Raw genomic sequence first — 24,817 nt, forward strand, 5'->3', positions numbered from 1 at the left:
TCAATATTGAAAATGGGTGGTCTTCCCCTTTAAGTACAGTACTTAATTAAATGTACTTAGTTAGTTTACACCACTGGTCAATATCATGTCAGTATCATTTAAAAAAAAAAAAGTCTTCCACTGCCCCCAAACGTATCTGTACGCCCCCGTTCTGAAACACTATAGCCTATAGTTCTAAACCACGACAATAACATTTGCATGTATTGTAATCCATCTAAACACAGAAGTTTAAAACGTTCTCATTATTTTCAATTTCCATGAAATTAATCAGCCCTGATACTTTCAGTGTGTGTAGCTATAGTACACACTTTGCATTGCAGTTTCCTAGAAAGACAAATATTGAATGATTGAGTGAGACAATGGGATGTTGTACATTCATAATTGTTTAATCCAGTTTCTCTCTGTACAGACTGGATTTTGATGACAAAATAAAAAATAGACATGCCTATGAAAACATTTATAAAGAGGAGGATGGCAATGAAAGTGCATTGACTGTACAACATGGTGTCAGGCTGTAATCATGTAAAGTTTTGGTTACAATTCCAGACGTCATCCACACAACCTGTACACGATATGAGCACATTTACAGTTTAAGTATGGTTTAGCAGGTCTAAAGGTCTAAGTCAATGTTTAATTACACCCCAAATGATTAGGAGAGCATCATCATCAATTTTTAAAAAAAACACAGCTTCCATTTATTCCTAAAGGACACTAAAAGCTATTAAGGATATAAACAACATTAAAAATACAATAAAAATCCCTTTTTGTGTATAACTGAAAGAGTTAAAGCTGATCCAGTGCCTACCATCTATAAATCTGGGAACCCATCGTCCAAAAAAAAAGGGGGGAAAAACAGCGCCCTCTCTGTCTCAAGAGATTAACCATATCCAAAAATAATAATATAGTTATTATATTAGCTCTTGTTAATAGCCTACTTCATTGGATCGACAATTCAAACCCCCACAGACACACTTAACCACTTTTTTTTTTTTCATTTCACTATACATTTTGTATAGCTAAAAGGGCCGATCGACTAGCTATAGGCTATTTGTTGTACAATGAAGTAGGGCAGTGGTTCAACAACCTATAAAAACTGCATGGTCATTGGTCAAACAAGCTTGTAGATCTGAAGTTTTCCCCAGTATTTATCTGTGTGAACAGATTCAAACAAAATGTACCCTTATACTGTAGATCTGTAACTCTTGAGAGCGTAAAATGAAACCAAATGGACCCTTAGGGGCTCCATTTGGTTTCATTTTATGCTTTCAAGAGTTAAATTATTGTTAAACATCTGCATTACTTAATTTACAAGAAGTCTACACAATTACATGATGTAGAAGAATTGTTATTTTTAACAACATTTGTCTGTCAAACTAAATCTTATCCAATGATAACAAAATATGTTTTGGGTCAGAGAGGCTAAATGTCATATGGTGGTCTGTGGCTCAAATGCTGAATAAATAATGGACCTTGATATGAAAAAGGTTGAAAACAACTGGTTTACAGGGGGGGAAAAATCATACAAAGTTTGAAATATGGACATACAAAGCTTTCTCAATTGTTTTGCAATTAGGCTGCATGCATATTTAAAATAATATGACCTCTGTCTAATATGATCACCACTGGCAAGCGTTTTGGTTTAATCAAGCTCAATTTCTTTGTGAATAAAATAAAAATGTGTCCAATCTCTATGGTAAAGTATTATGTTAAAGGAGAATTCCAGATTCCTTTAGTTGATGTATGTTCTTTCCCCCAAAAGTGGTTCAGGTGCCCGTTTTTTTGTTTTGTTTTTTATAATAGGCAATCTTGTCAATTCGCCCGAAACTTTGTGCATGATGGTCGAGATTCAATTTTGTCCCCCAGAGCAAAGCAGGCCTGATCTATTAGCTCAACGGTAAACATTTCAGCTCTTGCGCAGAAAACCGGGGTAAAAAACAAAGAGGAGGAAAGTTACATAGTGCTGCTTTAAGTGAAGTTATTATATATTAGGATGTCTCACTTACGAGACGAAAAAAGGGGGGGAAATAAACACATTTTCAATTCATAATAGCATCATTGCAAATACAGTATAATTATGTACAACATATGACAAATGACAGACATAATGTAGAGTTGCATCTTTTTTTTCAAAAAGCTACCGGGAAAAAAATAATAAACCCTTCACACAATTGTACAGTACTTATTACAAAGGCACCGTTTTACAAAGATATATCCCTGTACTGAATTAGTTTATAGAGGTTTGGGAGAAGAAGAGTGAAGCCATCTCTGGTTTAAAGACCCAAAACGACTCAAACCAGGAACGTCATACAAAATAAAACCAATTTTTACACTCAATTGACACTCCGAATCTTACTGTGTACTGCCACGAGAAAAAGGCTACATGCATGCGGGATAGGGCATAGCAGAGGGCGTGGTTTACTGTTGCCACTAAAAAATAAAAAATAAAAGATCGTCCATTCATTTTCCCCAGAGATTTACAAAAAAAAAAACATTTTCTAGCAATTATTTTAAGCCTAGAATCAAGCAATCCAGGATCCTGGTGAAACATTTGATTCTGTGTCAAAAAAGACATTTGAATATTTAATTATATTATATACTAGCAATATTTCATAAATACCCTTTGTTATGCAGTTTTCAAATTATATATATATATTTTCATTTTTTATTTTTACTTTTTTATTTATATATATCTTTTTTACGCAGAATCAAATGTTTTATGGTCAATGATTCAACCAGGAGCTTAAACTAATTTATATAAACATTTTCGGAAATCTCTATATGGGAATAAATAGTGGGTTTTCTATGTGTGGCAACACAAAACGGCCACCACAGTTATGGCCTAATGAATGGGAACTCACTGATTGTCTAAAAGCACAAACCTGCTTAATATGTACTACATGGATCTGTGGTAAATTACCACGTCAAATTACATCAAATAAAATTGATTCGATCGTCATTTTAAAAGAAGCCCTTCACATCAAGTTTTTCGTTATAAAACGAAGAGGCTCTTACTGTTGTGTCCAACGCACATACACCATCATTAAAGTCATACTGTGTAACATTCATTATAGTAGTCTTTTTTTTTTGCCGACGCCTACTGTTAGCTCGGTGTCATTACAGGCGTTTGTCTATACAGAAGGAGCGCTCGAAAATGAATGCTATCCACAAGTTTCCAGCGTCCCATCGTGCATTGCGCAGAAGGTGAGCAGCGGTATCGGCGTCGCAGCCGAGCCAAGTGGGATCTACAAGCTCACAACGGTCGCATCTGCGACACGACTTGAGCTTGTATGTCAGCTGTTCTCCGGACGTATCTCACACATTCATTCTACAGTACATTCCCGCGTAAACAGGTGGATAGCACCTGAGAATATTATGAAAACGGCATTTATTAACGGCAAAATACATAAAAACGAACAATTCCGGTGCCTATAAGTCAATTTGGCACGAGTGTCCAGAGAGCAAAATAAACACAGTGTTTAACACATGTGACACAGTATAACTTTAAACATACAATCTATTGGAAAGTTTTTTTTTTACCCATAGCAAGATGTTCCTTGCTTGTAATTATTCTAAATTCTAAGGAGGGAGAAAAACAATAAAATCGATTAAATAAAACAAGTTTTTGCCCTACTCCCTTTAAAGCAATACACTTGATACACACCCCTCCTCCTCTCTCTCTCTCTCTCTCTCTCTCTCTCTCTCCATTTTATTCAACTCCTCCTCTCAATCCATCCATCCATCCATCCATCCATCACTACCACCACCATCATCTCAGTCTTGTGAAAGTGAACTCCACCTCCCATAATGCAACACCAGCAGGGCAGTCTCTCTCCTCCATCGTCCACATGCTGGACGCGTTGGACGAATCCCCAGCCATGCCCACCAACACCAACACCAACACCAACCCCAACACCACCACCACCACCGTCACCCTCACCTCCCCATGTACGGGTACACGCGACAAGGGGGGCTTGGAGGAACGACCGCTGTGATCCCCCAAAACAGCAAGCAGATGCCTCTGGTCCTCCAGACCCAAGGGGGACAAGGGGATTAAAATGTGAAAGAAGTCACTGGTGGGTGCGGGCCGGGGGAGGGGGAGTATGATGATCAGGTATAGGTAACAGTAGAAATGGGGCTGGTGTGGGGTGGGGTGGGGGTAGGAATCAGACCTGGCTGGCAGGGTGGCAGTGGTAGGAGGTGGACAGAGGGTCCGTGGCGCTGCTGTCAGCAGCGCTGGGGTGGGGGCAGCCCCCTCCCTCACACAACAAGGCGGTGGCGTTGGAGCCCTCGCTGGTCCCCAGCTGGAGTCTTCTCATGTGACGGATCACTGCCGTGGCGTTGAACGCTTGCTACACAGCAACACACACAACACAACACAATGCTACTTATAGTGGGGTGGCTTAACGAAATTATCGAAACGAAGCGGATAAAAGCGCCAAACCTTTTTTTGAGGCTTCTTTAGGACCTAACGATGGATTTTAGCCTTGGGTACCAAACTTTATTTTGATGTTTACCCATATAATATCCATATCAAGTTGGGCTCCCATCGACTTTCTATACAGGAGGAAAATACCCAGAATATCCTGCTTTAAGTAGGATGTGAGGGGTCTAACTATGGGTTTGTCATGATTCTGAATCCATTGCAAGCATTTGTTTTGCACAAAAAACTTTCATTGGGCTAGAAATGTCCCCACAAAACGATGGTTTAGTGATGAGTCATCATTTTTCAGTTTTTGGGGGCTATCTTCCTAAATTATCGCCGTTTCAGATGTCAGGGTCCTATTTTTGTCCATGCCTTACGCCTTATCCCTAAACTTCTTTGCCTATTTTGAAAAACATTTTAAAAATAGTTTAAAAAGCAGCAATTACTGGGGGACCCTGGTCAATAAGTATAGGGTTTATGTGGTGAAAAAGACAAAGTGATACTTTCACTTAGAATTTACAATTTAGTAATTTAGCAGCACAAGGTAATCCATCAAATGCATAGAAATAGTCATCTAGGATCGTATGTAAAGCAAGAATCAGTCTAACAGTAGAATAGCCAAAAATCAATCATCTGTACATTGAAACTATACATGTATACTATAGGATGCCAGGTCAACAATGACCTGCATCAGTCTATTTTAACTGGGGACCCCCCACCCCGATGAGCACTAAGAGTTGAGGCATTTGGTTCTATTGTGAAAATAGTCGATCTACATGCTCACAACGCCTCGCAACGCCTCTAATATTTGACCATTTGGACAATGTTTAATTTGTTTAATTTAAAAAGTCCTTAAATTGTCAGTTTAGAAATGTGCATATACCCTCTATACAATTAAAACTTTATGTTGGTTTGTTTACTGTGGAGTGAGAAACCAATGTTGCACATTACGTTAATCGTCTGGGGACCCCCCAAATAACTGGGGTTCCCGACCCGCAGGTTTAGAACCACAGGTCTACATAACTGTGCTAATTAATGACTTACCCTCCACTTGCTCTTGGCAAAGTTCTTCTTGATCTGGGCACTGACAGACTCATGGATGTTCTTGTCCAAGGCGGTGTCTGCTGCGATCCTGATCAACACCACAAGCACACAACACAACTGTCACTGCTGCCCCCTTGTGGTGGCCTTACTGTATAGCAGTGCAAAAACTGGAAAACGTTCAGGTGGCACTTCGAATGTTCCTCAAACTGATGGACTAGTGCAAGTGAAATGTCTGTGACCAGTAATGTACCCACCTTTCATGCTTTTTTTTAGATTTATTAATGTATTAATTATGGCCTTAACGTACTGTATTCCTAATGCTTCTGGAAACACTGGAGGCAACGCTTGTATGTTTTTAATTGATCTGGGCATTATGGAGTGAAATCAGTCTGGTAGCCAGGCTATCTCTGTGTTGTTGTTTCTATACTATTTCAATCATTTTGATAAAAATGCTGGTGCAAAAGTTTGTTGCTATTTGTTTCAAAAAGCTTTATACCTGTAATATACAATATACAACATGTCTACAACGACACAATGTGTGTGTGTGTGTGTGTGTGTGTGTGTGTGTGTGTGTGTGTGTGTGTGTGTGTGTGTGTGTGTGTGTGTGTGTGTGTGTGTGTGTGTGTGTGTGTGTGTCTTTCTTTGTGTTTACAAGTTTGTCTAAGAAACAAAAACACAAGACAACAACGATATAACCCTGTATTTTCTTCTCTTCATTTTACACGCATTCTACGGTTTGCATCACGATTCAAATTGTGATTTAATCACGATTTAAATTGCCACCAGTTTGAATTGATTTGCGATACATTAAATATGTTAAATGCCTAGTTCCATTACCAGGGGTGTTGAAGAGCCTGATCACATGTGTATCTCATCCTGGGGTCTTTCTCCATCAGGTGAATTATGAAGTCTTTAGCTAGAAGAAACAACAACAAAACACCATCACACAATGATACGTCACCAGCTACTTAAGGTATTCCCCAAGAAAAGATGACACATTTGGAAAATGTGGCTATGTGTTCAAAAGTTCTTTACCTCAGTGGTTGCCAAACTTTTTAGCTTGTGATCCAAAAGAGAAATTAGACGTTTGCCCGCTACCCAAGCCAGTGAAAACAGCAGATCTACAAGCTCACAACGCGTCGCTTCGTGAGCTTGTACATCGGCTATTTTCACTACTTCTTAAATATTTTGAAATAATAATAATTAAAAACAAAATGTAGGAAAGATATAACTAAGGGACCCATAAAAATGTGTCCGCGACCCACAAACGGGTCCTGAAACCACTGCTTGGGAACCGGTGCTTTACCTGAATCAGAAATATCATCCCAGTAGGGAGAGTCAAACTCGTACTCCGCCTTCAGGATCTGCTCAAACAGCTTGGCATCGTTCTCGTCATAAAACGGAGGGTAGCCACACAGCCTGAGACGGCATGAGAACAACAGCTGTCAACAACGCTAGGGCTGTCACAATAAGCCCTATTCACGCCCCGCCCACTCAGCAAATTTCTCAGCAACTTCCTGGTGCTGACGTCAGCTTTGAAGGGGAAACCCTGCTATTTTAACACAGAATTCGCTGGACTTAAAGCCAACAAATCATTATTTAGAACGGTAAAGTAAATTATAATGCTTTGTGTCTTTTACTATCTTGTGTTCTTGATCATGCTAGCCTTATTTTATACTTTACTATTCGGAAATTGCATTAAATTTGCGATTTCTGTGTTAACTCTATTCTTTTAGAAGGGTTTCCCCTTCAAAGCGTGACGTCAGCACCAGGAAGTTGCTGAGTGGGCGGGGCGTGAATTTTATTATTACATAATGGCAATGACTTAACAGCGCCACCTTCGGGTCACTCACAGTATGTAGGCGATGACTCCGATAGACCAGCAGTCCACTGCCTTGCTGTAGGGTTTCTGAGCCAGGACTTCAGGGGCTGCAGACAGAGACACAATCATCATCATCATCATCATCATCACACAGCATGAACAATGTATGGACCACAGCTCCACCACGTCTGTTATACTGTAGCATTTAATTTAAATCACATTTAATGTAATTCATTTAATTTAATATACCGGTAGGACCCTCTCCTCGGGGTGTTTTTTTGTCACAGTACATTTGCACATACAGTACGTGAAATTTGTCCTCTGCATTTACCCATCCTATAACAACTAGGAGCAGTGAGCAGCCATTGAGTTACAGTAGGGGTTAAGAGTCTTTCTCAGGGACACACATCAACACATTGCTGGCCTCAAACCAGATGTCTGCCTATGTTCTTAGCTGCTTCCCCTGCCGTTACTGTACTTGCTCCAAGTACAGTTGTATGAAACAACATTTTTATGTAGAACCGCCGATCCAACCAATATGCCCATATCTCCATATACATGGATCTCCATATACTGTATGGGTAACTGGTCCGATATATTAATAATGAATTCCTTCCTGCGCGACCTCGCCCTCTGCACCCTTAGGCCTCTTACTGGTAATAATGAGTAGTGTAATAAATAGTATGAGTAATGTAATAATAATAAGGGTAATAATAATAATATTAATGATAGTAATAGTGTGTGCTCACCAACGTATCCGGGCGTTCCACAGGCCGTAGACATGACACTGTCAGAGCCTTCGATCTTGGACAGACCAAAGTCACTGATCATGATCTTGGAGTCTTCTTCCATGCTGTAATACAGCAGGTTCTCTGGCTGCCATGGTAGGAGGAGACACACACACACACACGATTAAAGAAAAGTAGCGCACATCATCCATCCAAAACCACTCGATGGCAGTGTCCTCGCTCCGAAAGTGAAGCGAGATCAGAAGGAAGGAATCGAGCGGCCACAACACTGTCAGCTCACAAGTCTGAAGAAGAGCATGCATGGCTTTAAATGTAATCTCTGTAACCACAAAATAAACATTTAAAAACGAACCGACAAAGGAGGGAAGGCGACAGGGGTGTCAATTGGGTATGACAGAGGTATGCAGCTGCCATACCCTGGGTCCAGGGGGGAAAATAAAAGTTACTTTTAAATATAAATCCAAGAATGTCTCTTTGTCTATCTGTGCTGGTTATTATGTTGTTAAATTACAGTAAAATAACTAATGCTAAATTTAACAAAATGGTCACTTTAACAAGGTATTATAATTATATTCTCCACACTTGTATTCTCCCCATCTTGACAAAATTGTATATTCCCAGGTTCAGGTCAGCTGCATAGGTGCAATTCATTATTGTTAATTGTGGCACGTTTACTAACATGCCAAGTTTAGCTGCACTTGAAAAACCATTCCAGGCTGCCATATCCAGCCCAAGAAACTGCAGAAACAGGGAAAAAATAAAATGTACTTCTTAAAATAAATGTATCATGCCTGTTGCACGCGTGCAAGACACCAGTCATGTTGCCATACCTTAGCCTTTTCTGTAGGCCTACTGACCCCACTGGAAGGCGAGATATTTCACTTTGAATTCCTAACCACTGGGCCTAACATGTCTTAATCTCCATGTCGTGGAGGTACTGACCTTGAGGTCGCGGTGGACGATGCCCATGTCATGGAGGTACTTGACGGCGTCCAGGATCTGCTGGATGAGTTTACTGGCATCCTTCTCTGTGTAGAAACCCTTCTCTATGATGCGGTCGAACAGCTCCCCTCCAGACACCCTGCAACCACGATGGAAGCAACACCATGTTATCAATTCACACATAACACACTATACTGCTATTGTATTATCGTCGCTGTCGGGGTGGAAACCTTATATGTCCAAAGTAAACCGTTCCTAATAAATGAATGAAAATAGCCCATAAATAGCAGATATTCAAGCTCAAAACGTGTCACATGTTGTAGTCATTCCAATAACATTTCGTATTTTACTGTGTAACAAGCAGTCACAACAGTCGGTCAACAAACAGTATATTGTCGTTGTCGGGTGGAAACCTTGTATCTCCAAGTTTCAAATTTGTCTGTTCTTTTGCAAAGTAAAGCCATGCTTCATCGTACAAGGCCGTTGCACAAAAGTAGTGAAAACAGCAGATCTACAAGCACACAACGCCTCGCAGTGCGAGGCGTTGTGTGCTTGTAGATCGGCTGTTTTCACTAGTTTAAATCATTTTTAAAATGAAAAATGCAAAACGAACGGTTTTGGACATACAAGGTTTTACCCGACTGTATAACTCATTACTGTAATGCCAACCCTGCATAATGCTCTGCTGCAATTCAACCTGCTTTTAGCCTTCATGGCCGCTAGGTGGAAGCATTGCTTTGTCTAACAGGGGCTTGTGCCACATAATTATACAGATAAAAGACAGCACACACAAAGCCTGCATGCATACGCACGCACGCACGCACGCACGCACGCACGCGCACACACACACACACACACACACACACACACACACACACACACACACACACACACACACACACACACACACACACACACACACACACACACACACACACACACACACACACACACACACACACACACACACACACACACACACACACTTTCTTTACCAGAGAGAGAGAAATCATACAAACACGCTCCCCCACACACATGCACATGATCACAAGTTTAAATCACACCACCATCATATAAATAGAGCAGCAACAGACATAAGAGGTAGAAGAAGCGAGGGAGGGAGGGAGGGGAGTGCCAAGAAAATGAAAAGGAGGAATAGATGAGAGAACAACTTCTGATGGAGGGCAGGAAAGAGAGAGGCAGCCTGTTTAGCCCATCGGCCAGGGGTCTTCAACGTTTTCAGGCCAAGGACCCCTTAGTTGAGAGAGAGAGAGAGATGAAGCAGGGACTCCCACTACCTTTTCATAGATTCCATATTGTTTCATCGTTTGACAGCACAATCATCAGTGTATTTTGGAATCATGTAAATTTGTGTTTTCAAATATTTAACCACTTGAACCGTCAATACTAGACCTTTCACTCTGTACTTAGTCTGCTCTTTTTCCCCCTCTACACCAAAGCTCTTTGCCGAAAATAGCCGATCTACAAGCTCACAACGCCTCGCAGCGCGAGGCGTTGTGAGCTTGTAGATCTGCTATTTTTGGCTAAAGTTCTCAGAATATGGACACTATAGGGGTTCAAGTGGTTCATATAAAAAAGGAGAAACAAAATCTTTCTATCACACAAAGATTTGGAGGATCCCCTGTAGTAACTCTGAGGACCCCCTAGGGGTCCTGGACCCCAAGTTGAAGACCCCTGCCATAGACTGTAAAAAAGAAATGGACAACGTTGCGCCCATATACTCTACAGGCGGTAAATGAAGCATATCTTTCTACAAAAGGTGGGTCAATAAGTGCTATTGGTCGGGAGCTTGTCAATCAAGCTAGCCACGCCTCTCCTACGGCATACGCTACTTTATCATCAATTTCAAAATACATGGGAATTTAACAGAACGCCTATCATGGTGATCAAAAGAAGACTTTAAACTAGGGACTGGAAGCACTGAATGGCGCATTATTCTTTCTGACACAAGCAGGGGGGAAACCATTCGTCAGAACTTGTATTTCCTATATGGTTTCATCTTAATTATGCAGTCCTACCCACTTGGTTTAGTCCCATTTGGAACCTCTCACTCCGCTGTATAGCTCCAAGATGAAGGGTTGAACCAAGCGTTTAAATCACTTTTGTTCAGCCTGTGCCATGTTTTCCCAATGCAACCACCGATGGTGGTGGTGGGATACCACGCAAGGCACCAACCTGTTCTTCGGGAGCTCAAGGGTTCAGTGTCTTGCTCAAGGACACTTGGGGGAACCGGGAATTGAACTGGGAACCTGCAGATTCCAAGACAGCCGCTCTACCTCCTGAGCCACTGCCGCCCCCTCTCAAGGCTAAGAGTCACCCCAAAGTAGAGAAAATAGCTGACCTAAAAAGCTCACAACGTGTCACATCAGACGCTAGATCAGCTTAGATCAGCTATTTTCAGAATTTTACATTTGTTTAAAAAAAGGAAGGGTTCCGTCTCGACATCAACGATAACATCCCCCCATAAATATGTCAGTGGCAGCCCACCTGCTGTTTTCACTGGAAAGATCCAAACACTCATTTCCTCTCTTTCCCTCCCTCCCTCCCTATCTCCTCTCTTTTAAGCCCTGATAGCACTGGTGAAAAAAGAACTTCCGCACACACCCAGATAAAGTTTAAAAAGCAAAGGGTGCTTGTGTGAGGGACGCAGTGGTAGCCTATAAAGTGCCTGCCCACCCACTGGTGCGGAGGTTGTGGGTTCGAATCCACCGCGGTGCAGCCGGCTTTATCGAGCGTCTATCTACAGACTACACAAACACAATTGGCATGTGTTTGGGGGATGGAAGCCTGGACGGGGAAGAGGGTGATAATATTCACCGTTGGTTGGGGGCAGCAGCTTTTTGTGCGGAGTGTTGGGGCGGGAGGAGTAGGATGAAGGCTCTAATGGCCCTATCATAGTACAGTCTGTGATGATAAGCCATCACTGCGGTGTAGTCTTTTAAAATCAGAAAACTACATCATTAGCCGCGGTGAAGGGCTATCACCGCGAACCCGAGACATCTCCTCTGTTTTTACTATCAGACAGTCTCCCCATCATCCCATTCACTGATTGGTCGATCTGGACCAATCAGTGTGCCCCCTGCTTTCAGAGGCACAGAGGCACGAGCAGCGCGAGCGACACACGGAGGAGAGAAGGAGGGAACAATGGACAATGGAAACAACGTCACAACACGGTGATAGGACTTCACTGTGACTATGATGGCCTCCACTTGTTATCTAATTTTTGAGTGAAAGCTTATCACCTAAAATTTGAGGTGATAACTCTTCACCTTGGACTCTGATAAAGCCTTACGTTCTCCCGGTGGGGTCTCCTCCTCACTGGTGGGTTAGTGACTAACCTACCACTGCTATCGTATTGTACCGACTAACACCATTAGTCATTACTTAACTGCTGCTTTGTTTGTTTGGCTAGAAAATGCATTCTATTCAACTGGATACAGGAGAAACCTCCATCAGTGACTCAATGGTATAGAGAAATATACAGAGTGCTACCAATGGAAAGAGTCAGTGCCAAATTAAAAGAGAAGGAAGACGATTTTCTAAATATTTGGCAGCCGCTGATAAACTATTTGCCCAAGGATCTAGCTACAGCTACACTGATTTATGATGGAAGTGATGACCTGGTTTGGAAAGCCCCAGCTGTACTCCTTCAATTTACCTTTTAGTGTGCCCCTTGTGTGGAGATGTTACCACTCTGAATAATTGACTGTGTATTGATAAGTATGGATAATTGTATGAATAATATTGTATTGTGCTGTTCACCCGTATTTTAGTTTTTGTGTTTGTCTGTTTTTTGTTTTTTTTGTTCATGTTTCCGTTTGGTATGTCTTTAATTTGTTTTATTGCAGTTTGTACAAATATTTTATTACCTTTCTGTCCATGTGAAAACTCAATAAAAAATGTGATTATTAACACCATTAGTCAGTAGGTTAGGACAGCAGTGACATCACAGAAATGTGTGTGTGGGGAGGAATCAATTGGCATAACAACTAAATTGGGGAGAAAAAGGGGCACGCTAAAGAGAAAGCATTTAGTGGGAGCAACGTTTCGGTCATGTAGATGCCTGAGGAAGGTCTACATGACCTAAACGTTAAAACTCCCATTAAATACGTTCTCTTGAACGTTGCAGGTGGCAGTGCGCGCCAGTGCGGGTATATTTTTGAATGTTGATTAAGCAAGGGATAATTGCCACCGTGCCGGTTGATGTTGAACATAGTCTTCGCCACGCTTTGTCTGGCAGAGACAATAAAATAGTATTTTCTGTTTACAAAAAAAGCTGGAGACACAGAGAAACTCCTGTTACGGAACAAACGCACTATGATGGCAATGAGTTGCTATAAGAATATAGAGCTAATTAACACAACTAAATATCACCCGCTGCACCTTTAACTCAGACCGAATCATTGCACTTATTCTAAACTAAGTTTAGAATTGCCGGCAGCATTGTGACCTTAATTAGTGGCCAGTGATCCAGATTTAATTTAATTAACGCCACCGGAGGACTTCGGAGGTGTCCAAAAAAACAGGGTTGGTAGGGCTGCTAGGAGTAATGAATGGAATCTAAAAATGGCCCCGGTATGGATTTTTCCAAATTAGGTAATGTGTCCCATAAAATAATCAATGGCTAGTAGTGACTAATCCTCTCTATTCTATTCCTCTGTGCCACAAAGCTACTACCACTTTAAACCATTTAGACCCCAGGCTCATTAAATGCTCTATGTCGGGTTGGAAACCTCACATTTTCCAAAACGCTTGAAAAGCATCAACAGTAACAGATCTACAAGCTCAAAATGCGTCGCTTCAGTGCCGGCTTTTGAGCTCGTAGATCTGCTACTGTTGATGCTTTTTGTGTGACACTGTAGTATGTTCAAGTATAGGGCATTAATTTACGAGAAAAAAACACAAAAAGTTAAAATATGGAGATAAGAGATTTCTGCCCGACCGGACCAAAATGTCTTCTAAATCCAAAATCTAGAACGAACAACGACAACGTACAGTACCAAGCGTTGTGCCGCATTGCTAATAAAATATTGGAATAAAATAAAATAAATAATATATGACAATATTGACTGACTTGTTTTTTTCTTGTTGTTTTTTTTTTTTATACCACGATTTTGTAACCCATTTTTCACCTGGTGCCAATTATCAAATGTAATCCTCCCTCTGACAACCTGGGGAGACAACCGACTGACCTCATGGTTCCTTCTATGCATGAGGAGTCCAAGTCGCTTCTTTTCACCTGACAGGGAGGAGTTTCCCCGGTTGGACGTAGCGCGTGGAAGGCACACGTTATTCCAACCGGTTCCTTTCCCCTCCATCAGACACCCCGGCTGGCCAGGGGGAGGCAGTATAGAGACCAGGATTACTGCATGTTTTTTGTGAGGGTACCTACCTTAGAAGACACGGGGAGAACATGCAAACTCCACACAGAAAGGCCCTTTTGCCAACCCCACCTAGGGTGTGGCTACTGATGATGTGGAGGAGAGAACACACCCCCAGCACCCACAGCGTCCCCAGCGGGAATCGAACCCAGGACCTTCTAGCTGTGAGGCGACGCAGCACTACCAACTGCGCCATCGTGCCCCGTACTTGGTGTATTGATACTTTTACTTAAGTAAAACTACAAAAAAAAAGTACTTTTTCCACCACTGATAATGAGGCAATAGGTCTCTGTATCTGCGCCCCTCTCTCTCTCTCTCTGTGACATCTGTGTTGTTGAGGTGGGCGAGAGGCAGGTGCGATGGCGTAACTAGGGCTTATTTTGAGTGTGTGTGTGCGTGCATGCATGTGTGCGTGCGTGCGTGCGTGTGTTAAAACACATACAGTACACTATGGTACAGTTACTCACAGCTGCATGATAAGGTAGAGATGAGATTTACTTTCAAAGATGTCCTCTAGTGATACGATGTTGGCATGTTTGATCCTGAGAGAGAGAGAGAGAGAGAGAGAGAGAGAGAGAGAGAGAGAGAGAGAGAGAGAGAGAGAGAGAGAGAGGGGGGGTTAAACAAGTAATACATAAAACATGTATTTTTTTCCCCCTGAAAAGTAACAGTTTTGGACATACAAGGTTTCCACCTGACAGCGGTCGCTATCTATCAATCTATAGATCTATTGATCCATGGACACTCACTGGACTATCCAATATCCAATACCCTAACAGAGCACTCTGAAGTGATTTACTGTAATGACCATTACAGGTCTATAACTCTGAGAGTGTGCATATGGAATGGTAAATTTGCACAAACTCTCAAGAGTTATGGTCGTCCTTGGAAATAAAAAGGTTTGAGAAACCACTGTACCAGTGGACTCCTAATGTAGTGGTTCTCAACCTATGGGTCGGGACCCCTGGGGGTCCCCAAATTATTTTGGGAGGTCCCCAGATGATTAATTTAATGTGCAACATTGTTTTCTCATTCAACAGTAAACAACCCAGGTGTATAGAGGGTATCTGCACATTTCTAAAGTGACAATTTAAGGACTTTTTAATGACAAAATGACAAATTAAACATTGGCCAAATTATAAAATATTAGAGGAATTGTGAAAATAGATGTTGCGAGGCGTTGTGAGCAGAGCATGTAGATCTTCTATGTTCACAATAGAACCATGTTATACAAAATGTAATGCCTCAACTCTTAGTGCTCGTCAGGGTGTTTGTGTGTGTGTGTGTGTGTGTGTGTGTGTGTGTGTGTGTGTGTGTGTGTGTGTGTGTGTCATAGTGTCATACATATTCTGAAGAAAACCTGGAGACTGACATTCAGTACTGGGGTGTGGAGGACAGCCTGAGCCTATAGTGAGAATAACATGACTAGGCGCTATAGCAGTACAGTAAGTGCATCACGCTGGTTCAGCATTATCAGTGTAAAACACATACAAACTTCCTCCTGGGTAGTTGTTTAAATAACAATGGGGACAACAATTCAGGAAATGTCTCTGGCCAGGAAATGGACTCTGTGAAAATAGTTTAGCAGACGTGATAAAGAGCATGTACTGTACGTCATGCGTTTTGTGGTGAGATTAAAACACATTGTTAATGGGAGATAAACATTGTTCACTCAAATTTTATTTTGCAATTGCACTGTTACAAGTAAAAGGCCTCTATTCCATGCAAATTTACTTTCAAAGTACAGAAGTACCAACAAAAGAAATTATCAAAGTATTGGAATCAAAATATACTTACAGTACCAATCCAGCCGAAAGAAAAGTACTCAAATTGTTTCAAAATTTGTCACGCTTTTTTTTCTCTAAAATAGCAGATCTAAAAGCTCGCAACACGGTGCATTACGGCGCAAAGTATAAAGTATAAAATAGGGCTTAATATAACTGGTTACGGTACTGGATGTTTTCTAACAATAATCTAAATCTGCAAAGTAACATGTAACATTAAGGGTTTCTAGTAATTGTAGTGGAGTTTAGCAGCTCAGTGACCTTGTGGTTAAGAGTGTCCACCCTGAGACCGGGAGGTTGTGGCTCATTATCCCAGCAGGGTCATTACCAAATTAAGACTATAAAGAAATGTGACCGCTGCCTCCCTGCTTGGCACTCAGCATCAAGGCTTGAATTGGGGGTAAGTCCCTGTGACATACTAGCGTCATGTCGAGGGGATGTGCTTGTACATCAAGCAAATTATTTTGGGGAGTCCCCAGATGACTAACTTAACGTGCAACATTGTTTTCTCACTCAACAGTAAACAAACAAGCATAAAGTTTAAGCCTATAGAGAGGGTATCTGCACATTTCTAAAGTGACAATTTAAGGACTTTTAAGACCTTTTCTAAGACCTCTAAAATGAAAAATTGGCCAAATTGTCAAATATTAGAGGCAGATACTGGGCAAATAGCAGATCTACATGCTCACAACGCCTCGCAATGTTCACAGTGGGACCGTGTTATACAAAACGTAATGCCTCAACTCTTGTGGGGGGATCCCCAAGTTAAAATACGATTATTTTGGGGGTCACAGCCTGAAAAGGTTGAGAACCACTGCACTAAGCAAACAGGAGATAGGCTCCTGCCCTATGGCCGGGCCTCGTGGCTCGGCAAGGCTCGCTTACCTCCGAATTGTAAAAGTACAGTAAATACTTTAGTTACTTTCCACCACTGCTCTCATGTCTCATCATGTCTGTAAATATCTCAATGTTTACTCTTCATTGAGGGCGTAGCCCTGCATAGTGGCATGCAGCCCAGTGCATAGTGGCACATATGCAGCCCCCCGTTGGCTGAGGGCCATATCCTGATGCCCCGTGTATAGTAAGTAACCACATGGTCTGGTGGTGATGATAAGACATGGGCACATGATGGCCACCAACAATGCAGTCATATATATATTTTTTTATGTGCCAGTCAGCTTAACACTGTGGCCCTAAAACTGCGGTCCGGGGTCCCCCTCAGGGGTCCTTGAGGGGGACCCCAGGACCCCTGGGGGGTCACTATATATAGTACTAGTAAGACGCCCTAAGGGCGAGAAGCAGGGAGGTCGCGATCTCCATATATGGGCACAAAATCTCCATTTATGGGAATTCATTTGCCAGTGTGAATCGCGTCTGGTTTGGTTATCATGAGACTGACACAATGTCCATATAATGAGCATTCACAGGTATGGGCTTAATATTGATGACATCATACATGAATGGCCATATATGGAGCGTGACATGAGGCGTGACTGAGAGATTTTGATACTAACTGCTCCCTGCGGTCGCAACAATTGTGTCGCAGATTAAAGATTTTCATAGATTTCTTAGATTAGAATTGTTTGACAGCGCTGTTATCAGTGTACCGGTATGTTGGATTAATGTGTAATTTAAGACATTTAGCCACTTGAAAGGTCAATACTTAGTCTGCTCTTCTTTTCCCTCTACACCAAACCTCTTCTAGACAATCTACAAGCTCACAACGCCTAGCCTAGCGCAGCTAGACTCTATCTGCCGTTGCTAACACAAGGCAGCAGATCCTCGCTCAGCTATGTCAATTCTTCTCAGCACCCAAGTCGTGAGGGAACCAACCAGGGCCCAGCATGCAAATTTTGGGAGGGCATATCACCTTTGCGCTACTGATTGGTTGTAGGGAAGGGTGTATCACCTTTGCTGTTACGTTCCACTGTGTTTGTATCGTTCCACTTTGGTTGTTGCGTTCCACTTGGGTTCCTTGTGCGACTCTGATAGGTTGTAGGTCTAACAAATAGAGTCCATTTCAATAGTTTTTGTAACCGCCCCAGAATAATTTTTTGAATGGCTGTGAAGTAGGGATGGAAATCGGACTTTATATTTGTGACAGATCTCAAAGTGCTACATTCAAAAGGTCAGAGAAACAAAGCTAAACACATTGAAACGGACTAAAGAAACCTGTATAAGGTAACCTTAGAACAGTGCACAGTTTCACACCTTGTATAATACAAATCAGAAAAGCATTAAAAGCACATAGTGATCACCCATTATTACACAACTCAGAAAGAGTTAAAATGTAAGGCATTCAAAGAGTCTCTCTAGGCCTTGGAGAGGGGGTGCCGCACATGCGGCGTGCACGAGGGGTGGAGGGGGAGGATGCACACGCACACACACACACACACACACACACACACACACACACACACACACACACACACACACACACACACACACACACACACACACACACACACACACACACACACACACACACACACACACACACACACACACACACGTGGTGGTTAGGCCAAGAATGTTGCAATCGGTCCATCTCTACTGTGAAGCAGACTATATCCACGCAGTGTGATATTGTCTGGCTATGCGAGGCTAACGTTGTAAGCTTTTAGATCTGCTATTTTTGGATAATGTTCCACACAGAATAGGGATGCTAGGGTTCAAGTGGTTAAAAACATGATCATATCACACAAAGACTTGGCGGCCACCCTGTAGTAACTCTGAGGACCGCTATATTCCACTAAGTTCCTATTCATCTTGGATCAATGTAAACTACCGTAGTTCATTCTAAGTTCCTATTCATCAACATCACAATGAAGCCCTTCATCGAGCTCACGACGCAAAAGTTCCAAGTTGCAGCTGTAAGCTGTTTGTTTGTGCGTTGGAGTTAGACAGTCAATGACAGATAACAACAACCCAAGGCCAACTCTCTCTCCCTCAACTGTTGTGGAAGTTACAGTGGTCTACGATGAGTCAGCCTGCCCTGAGCTCGTGCCAGATTACAACAGAGACTAAATGGCAAGTCCAGGAGAACGCTGTCAGCTTTTTGTGTAGGCGCTGTAGTGTAGTATGAGCAAGTAGAAGGGGGCGTTAATCTAGGGAAAGAACTAGAAAGATGCAATTCTGAGAAATTGCAAGTGTGGTTGCCCTGACGTGAGACACAAGGAATCCGCGGGGAAATGTATTCCGTCTTACCATTTGTCCCTTTCATGCCCATATATGGATATCTCTGTATCTGTCCATCCTTGTCCTTATTTGAGCGGTGCTAACCATGCCGTCCTTGTCCCTTTTATGCCCATATATGGAGATCCCTGATGTCATCAATATTAAGCCCACATCTTGGAACACATTTTCCCATTCAAGTCAATTGAGAAAATTAATTCACGAATAAATTAATATAAATTAAACTATATCGCAAAATGCAAGCATACGAGTCCCGATGAAGCTGGACGATTTGGCACGTATTGGCCCAAGTGTGTGCTACCAAAACTGTGGGAGGAGTAGTGCGGAAAAATAAAGTTTATCTGGAAAGAAAGAAAGAAAGAAGGTACTATAGTCTGGGCAACCAGACTAAAAAGTTAAAAGAGGTTTCTGCCCAGCAGCTGATGTTTGTCAGGTGCTGGCACTTTGCTGTGAATGCAAACACTTTGGAGATGTTCAAGTGAGCGCTGACCCGGAAAGGTTCGGGAACCAGTGATATATGTGTTCACAGCTCACAGCTGCTGCATGGTACATGGTATGTGGTACAGCTACGTTCCTCCTTTGGTTCTGGTGCTTTTTTTCTTTTCTTTTTTTTGTTGGCATGACACCGTATGACGACATAAAACAGGGCTGAAGAAGACCAGTGGTTCTCAAAACTTTTCATGTACAGTACATACAGTATTAGCATGTGGACCCCCACTTGAAAAGATCATTTCAAGGACCCCCAGTTTGATATGCATGGACCACCATGGACATGGATAGACCCAGCAAACGTAGTTAACACAGCATCGCAATCACTTTAACCACTTATATGTTGGCTTTTCCAAAATAGCAGATCTCTAATCTGCTCTTAACCCATTTAGGCCTAGAATTATTTAATGTTTTAACTATTGAAAAATAGCAGATATACAAGCTCACAGAGCAGCACAGAGTGCCGCGCTGCAAACTTGTAGATCTGCTATATTTTGAAAAATCGTGTGTTTTTTTTTTGTGAGTCTTTTTAAAAGCGAACATTTGTAACTCAAATCTCTGCTTCTGGGGTGTCCCTGGAACAACACATTTTGAGATAGGGGGCCAAATACATGTAATTTTGGGGGTCCTTGACATGAAAAGGTTTGAGAACCACTGATTTAGAAGAAGGAGTTAGAAGACATTTATGGAATCGGGTCAAAAATATTCAAAGACTTGCACAAAATGTTCACGATTTTTCAAAAATAGCAGATCTACAAGCTCGCAGCGCGCTGTGAGCTTGTATATCTGCTATTTTTTAATAGTTAAAGCATACAATAATGGTTAAAGTGGTTCCAATCTAAAGCGACACAGATTCGCGTTCAGGCAACAAAAAACACCCACACCCACATAATATTTCGAAAATGTTTTGAGTAATCTTTTTTTAACAAAATCTTCTTTTCTAGTGATGGTCCCCGGCACAAAATATTTTCAGATGGGGGTTCTACAGCCAAATACATACCAATTTGGGGGTCCCTTCACTCCCTTGATAACCACTGCTGTACTGTATCGCATCTAGATAATATCTGCACTACATTAAGTCAACACCACGTGAACAACACACCTTCACACGCGGGTAGGCAACGCTTCATCAAACCACTGCTTCTCTCTCTACAGTATCCATGGCAACCTGGAGGGGGGGAGGAGGGGTCGCGAGAGACAACAAACTTCATGATAAGGAGAGACCAAAGACCGTTAGGCGGAGTTCTCCTCTTGATCTATGTTTCGCATTTTTAAGGGTTTATGAGAGTTTGAAGAGTTGTCTTGGGTGTTTGGGGCTGTAGGTGACAGTCACACCAAACCGACTGGCCGACTGTTTTTTGCAGCCAGCGCGTTCTAAAAATCAGAGTAGCTTGCAGTAGGAGTGGGCGATATGGAAGAATACAATATCAAGATATTTTTCCAAACGGTATCACGATACACAAACTTATCACAATTCCTTTTCATGTTGGTTTTTATGGTTATTTTTCAAGTTACTTAACAGTACAACAACCACCTACAAGGTAACAAAAACTAAAAGAAAAAGGAGTAACAGACCATTTAGACCAGTGGTCCTCAAAGTGGGGTCCAGGGACTCTCTGGGATCCTTTTGGGAGGTCTAAATTGACCCTTACAAGTATGTAACTCTGACAGTGTACAAATGCATTTGTATACTATCAGAGGAGGGGAGACCATGACATTTTAACGTTTGAGAACTACTGATTTAGACCAAAATGCAGGTTTAAATGGATTCTGCAATGAATCTTTGTATTAACAATTCAACAGGATTTATTATAAGGCTCCCTCATTTTATCACGATATACATGTATACGATATCTCTGAAAAGGCATATCGTGGAGACATTGTATCATCTCAACGATATTTATCATCATATCGCCCAAACCTAGCTTGCAGTGCATTCTGTCACTCACTTTCAGGACACAACACGTGTAACGAACACCAGTTGTCACTTACTGAGTCTTGGGACGGTCTGCCTTCTACTCACCCGATTGGACAGAGGGGGGAAAAGCAGCATCTGTCTCGAGCACAATTATCTGCTTCAAATAGACACGGTGTATAGAACACATAAACGCAAGGTTGTGCGTGACACACATGCGCAAAGACCATCGTCAAACCACGCCATTCCCATTGAATAGCATCGACAGAATCCAACCTCACACTGTAGGTAGAATTAACCAGTTTAGAACGGGTACACAGCATTGTGTATTATTATTTTGTGCTTTAACTATTGAAAAATAGCAGATATACAAGCTCACAGCGCAGCACTGAGTGCCGCGCTGCGAGCTTGTAGATCTGCTATTTCTGAAAAATTGTGAAAATTAGAATTTTGACCCTATAAGTCTCTTCTATAAGTGTCTTTTGAATCCTTCTAAGATTTTTTGAAAAACCTATGTTTCTATGTCAGCAATCTGGCCAGCCATCGTCAAAGAAAAGGTCCTTTTCACTTAAATGGAGCTCAATTAGTCTGTTCTTAATCTTGAGAGACTACTATGTCAGTGGTTCTCAAACCTTTTCATGTGAAGGACCCCCAAAATTATATTTATTTGGCCACGGACACCAATCTCAAAATATTTAGTTCCAGGGACCACCCAGAAGCAAAATTTGAGTTACAAACGTTCGCTTTTAAAATACTTATATTCAAAGATTTGAACACATTTTCACGACTTTTTAAAAATAGCAGATCTACAAGCTTGCAGTGCGGCACTCGGTGCCGCGCTGTGAGCTTGTATATCTGCTATTTTTCACTGGTTAAAGCATTCAATAATTCTAGGCCTACTTCGGTGCGACGGTGCCCGTAGACTGTAACTATACAAACCAAATATATGTTTTAGATCTTTGAGCTGAAGAGTTTGGGAACCACAGCTATAGAATCATTCTCCTGCCCCCATACGTACAGTACAGTACATATGTACCGTACCTCGTTCCACCTTCCACACCTTGGGAGGGATGGCTGTACACTAGCTGCGAGTCTCCGGTAACCCGGGCAACAGGAGCACTAAAAATAGCTTTAGGGCCCAATGTAGTTCAGTCATTTCCGCCCATAGCCATGCGATTTATTCACCCTCACTTGTAAAATAGAGAGTTACTGTATTTGAGTGCTGATGCCTTTTTTGTTTTTTTTTGCCTTTTGTGTAATTGTGACACATCCGGTGGACTGGGCATCTGGCATACCGGGTTAATGCCCGGTGGGCTGACTATACAAGTGGGCCCCCACCCCAAAAATTGTTTTTACAAAATATTATTTAAATATAATTTTTTGGGCTGGGCGGGCACTAAGTGGAGAGGGCCAATCCTTCAGTAGCACCTCACAGATATAAAAAGCTAGATACCTCGTCCACCGCTGCAGTTGATTGGAGCGACCCGTCCAACTTGATAGGCAGAAAAGCGGAAGTGTCGAGGGCAGGCTGCCACCAGCTGCCACTCAAAAAAACTACTGGCCAATCACAACGCGTCTTTTCCCGGGACTTTTCCATTCAAACCTGCCTCTGATTTGCCTACTGACCTTCCGTGTCTGTTACGCACACAGAATAATTCCAAGCCTGTCAATCAAAAATGCCAATGCGAGATGGGTACCAGAGAGCCGGAAGAGGCGCCTACCTTTTTACGTCTGTGTAGCACCTGCTTACAGAAAAGAGAGACATCACATGATTGGCCCACATTTGAATACTGGCCTAGTAGCCTAATCACAGGCTACTGTGGCCCAGGAGTCCCACCGAAAAACATTTAACAGCTGATACAAGCCCACAACGCATCGCTGCCTCGACACGTTGTGCGCTTGTAGATCTTCTATGTTCGGTTCACGCCGGTTGTGGTGGGCCGGTCTGGGCCAAGATGCCAGGGCCAAATTTATGTCCCTGTCCGGCCCTGTACACATCTATGTTACAATAGATAGATAGAACCACTAATAGAGAGGCTGAAGTGGATGTAGGGTTGGGACTATATGAAAATATCATGTCACTATTGTTGACCAAAATAATTGCGATTTACGATATTATCATCACAATATTCAAAAATATGCTTAAAACTCTTAAAAGTGCCTAGGCCACAGGGTGGTGGTCCAGGCACCTAGGCTCGTAAGCCCTTGCAGCGTTGCAGGTTCGAGTCCCGATCCTGACGACCTTTGCTGCGCGTCACCCCCATCTCTCTCCCCGTTTCCTGTCTGTACAACTATCAATAAAGGCAGAAAAAGCCCAAAAATATCTTGGAAAAAGAAAATAATAATCTTAAAAGTGGTACTGGATATGCAGCTCTGCAAAGGAAAAATAATTGATTCCAGTGTATGGACAATTTCACCATAAATGAAATCTCTGTGATGCGATTATTGTGAGCATTTTCTATCACAAATCACGATTACCGATGATAACGATTATCGTCCCATCCCTACCTGGATGATTGAGGAGAAAGCCAAGATCACTTTGGTTACGCACACTATGGTCTGCGGGTGGCTTTCTTTTCAAGCAAGACTATATTAAGATGATGCAAAATGATGAAAATGGTAGTTCTGCAGATTGTAACAGAATGCCATGACGATGGGTCAGCTTCTGTTAGGTGTACACAGTCAAATCTGGAGTGGTAACTCTACCCTATTTTGGGGTGACATGTGCAAAGCACAGGTAACAGCTTGTTCATATACAGTTTTACACATACACCATGATTTGTTATTTCCCCCCCCCCCCCCCCCCCCCCCCACAGAATCAAAGGTTTTATGGTCATGATTCACCAGGATCCTGGATGGCTTGATTCTAGGCCTAAAAAAATATGAGAAAAATGAATGGCAATTTCTTTTTAGTGGCACCCATAGGGCAGGAGGAGCCTCTCTCCTGTTTCTGTAGCGTGAGGCAGCTTGATGTACAAGTACTGTACACCTCCTGGACGTGACACTAGTATGTCACAGGAACTAATGGAGAGTCACGCCAGTGTGACTGCCC

The 24,817-nt window shown here is 42.1% G+C and overlaps 1 protein-coding gene across 1 annotated transcript in view; it reads right to left on the reverse strand.

Moving 5' to 3' along the window:
- Window positions 1–1,297: 1,297 nt before the first annotated feature.
- Window positions 1,298–24,817, reverse strand: part of camk1b (calcium/calmodulin-dependent protein kinase Ib) — a 91,156-nt gene continuing 67,636 nt past the window's right edge. Inside the window, exons 4-11 of the mRNA XM_080729132.1 lie at window positions 14,850–14,924; window positions 8,981–9,119; window positions 8,039–8,165; window positions 7,321–7,396; window positions 6,774–6,886; window positions 6,305–6,383; window positions 5,468–5,555; window positions 1,298–4,349 (exon numbers count right to left, since the gene is read on the reverse strand). Of these exons, the coding sequence (XP_080585258.1) occupies window positions 4,164–4,349; window positions 5,468–5,555; window positions 6,305–6,383; window positions 6,774–6,886; window positions 7,321–7,396; window positions 8,039–8,165; window positions 8,981–9,119; window positions 14,850–14,924 (883 nt within the window). The 3' untranslated portion in view covers window positions 1,298–4,163. The remainder of the gene's footprint in view (window positions 4,350–5,467; window positions 5,556–6,304; window positions 6,384–6,773; window positions 6,887–7,320; window positions 7,397–8,038; window positions 8,166–8,980; window positions 9,120–14,849; window positions 14,925–24,817) is intronic.

This window comes from Nannobrachium achirus (genome assembly GCF_963921795.1).
Source record: "Nannobrachium achirus genome assembly, chromosome: 6".
Taxonomy (NCBI): Eukaryota; Metazoa; Chordata; class Actinopteri; order Myctophiformes; family Myctophidae; genus Nannobrachium; species Nannobrachium achirus.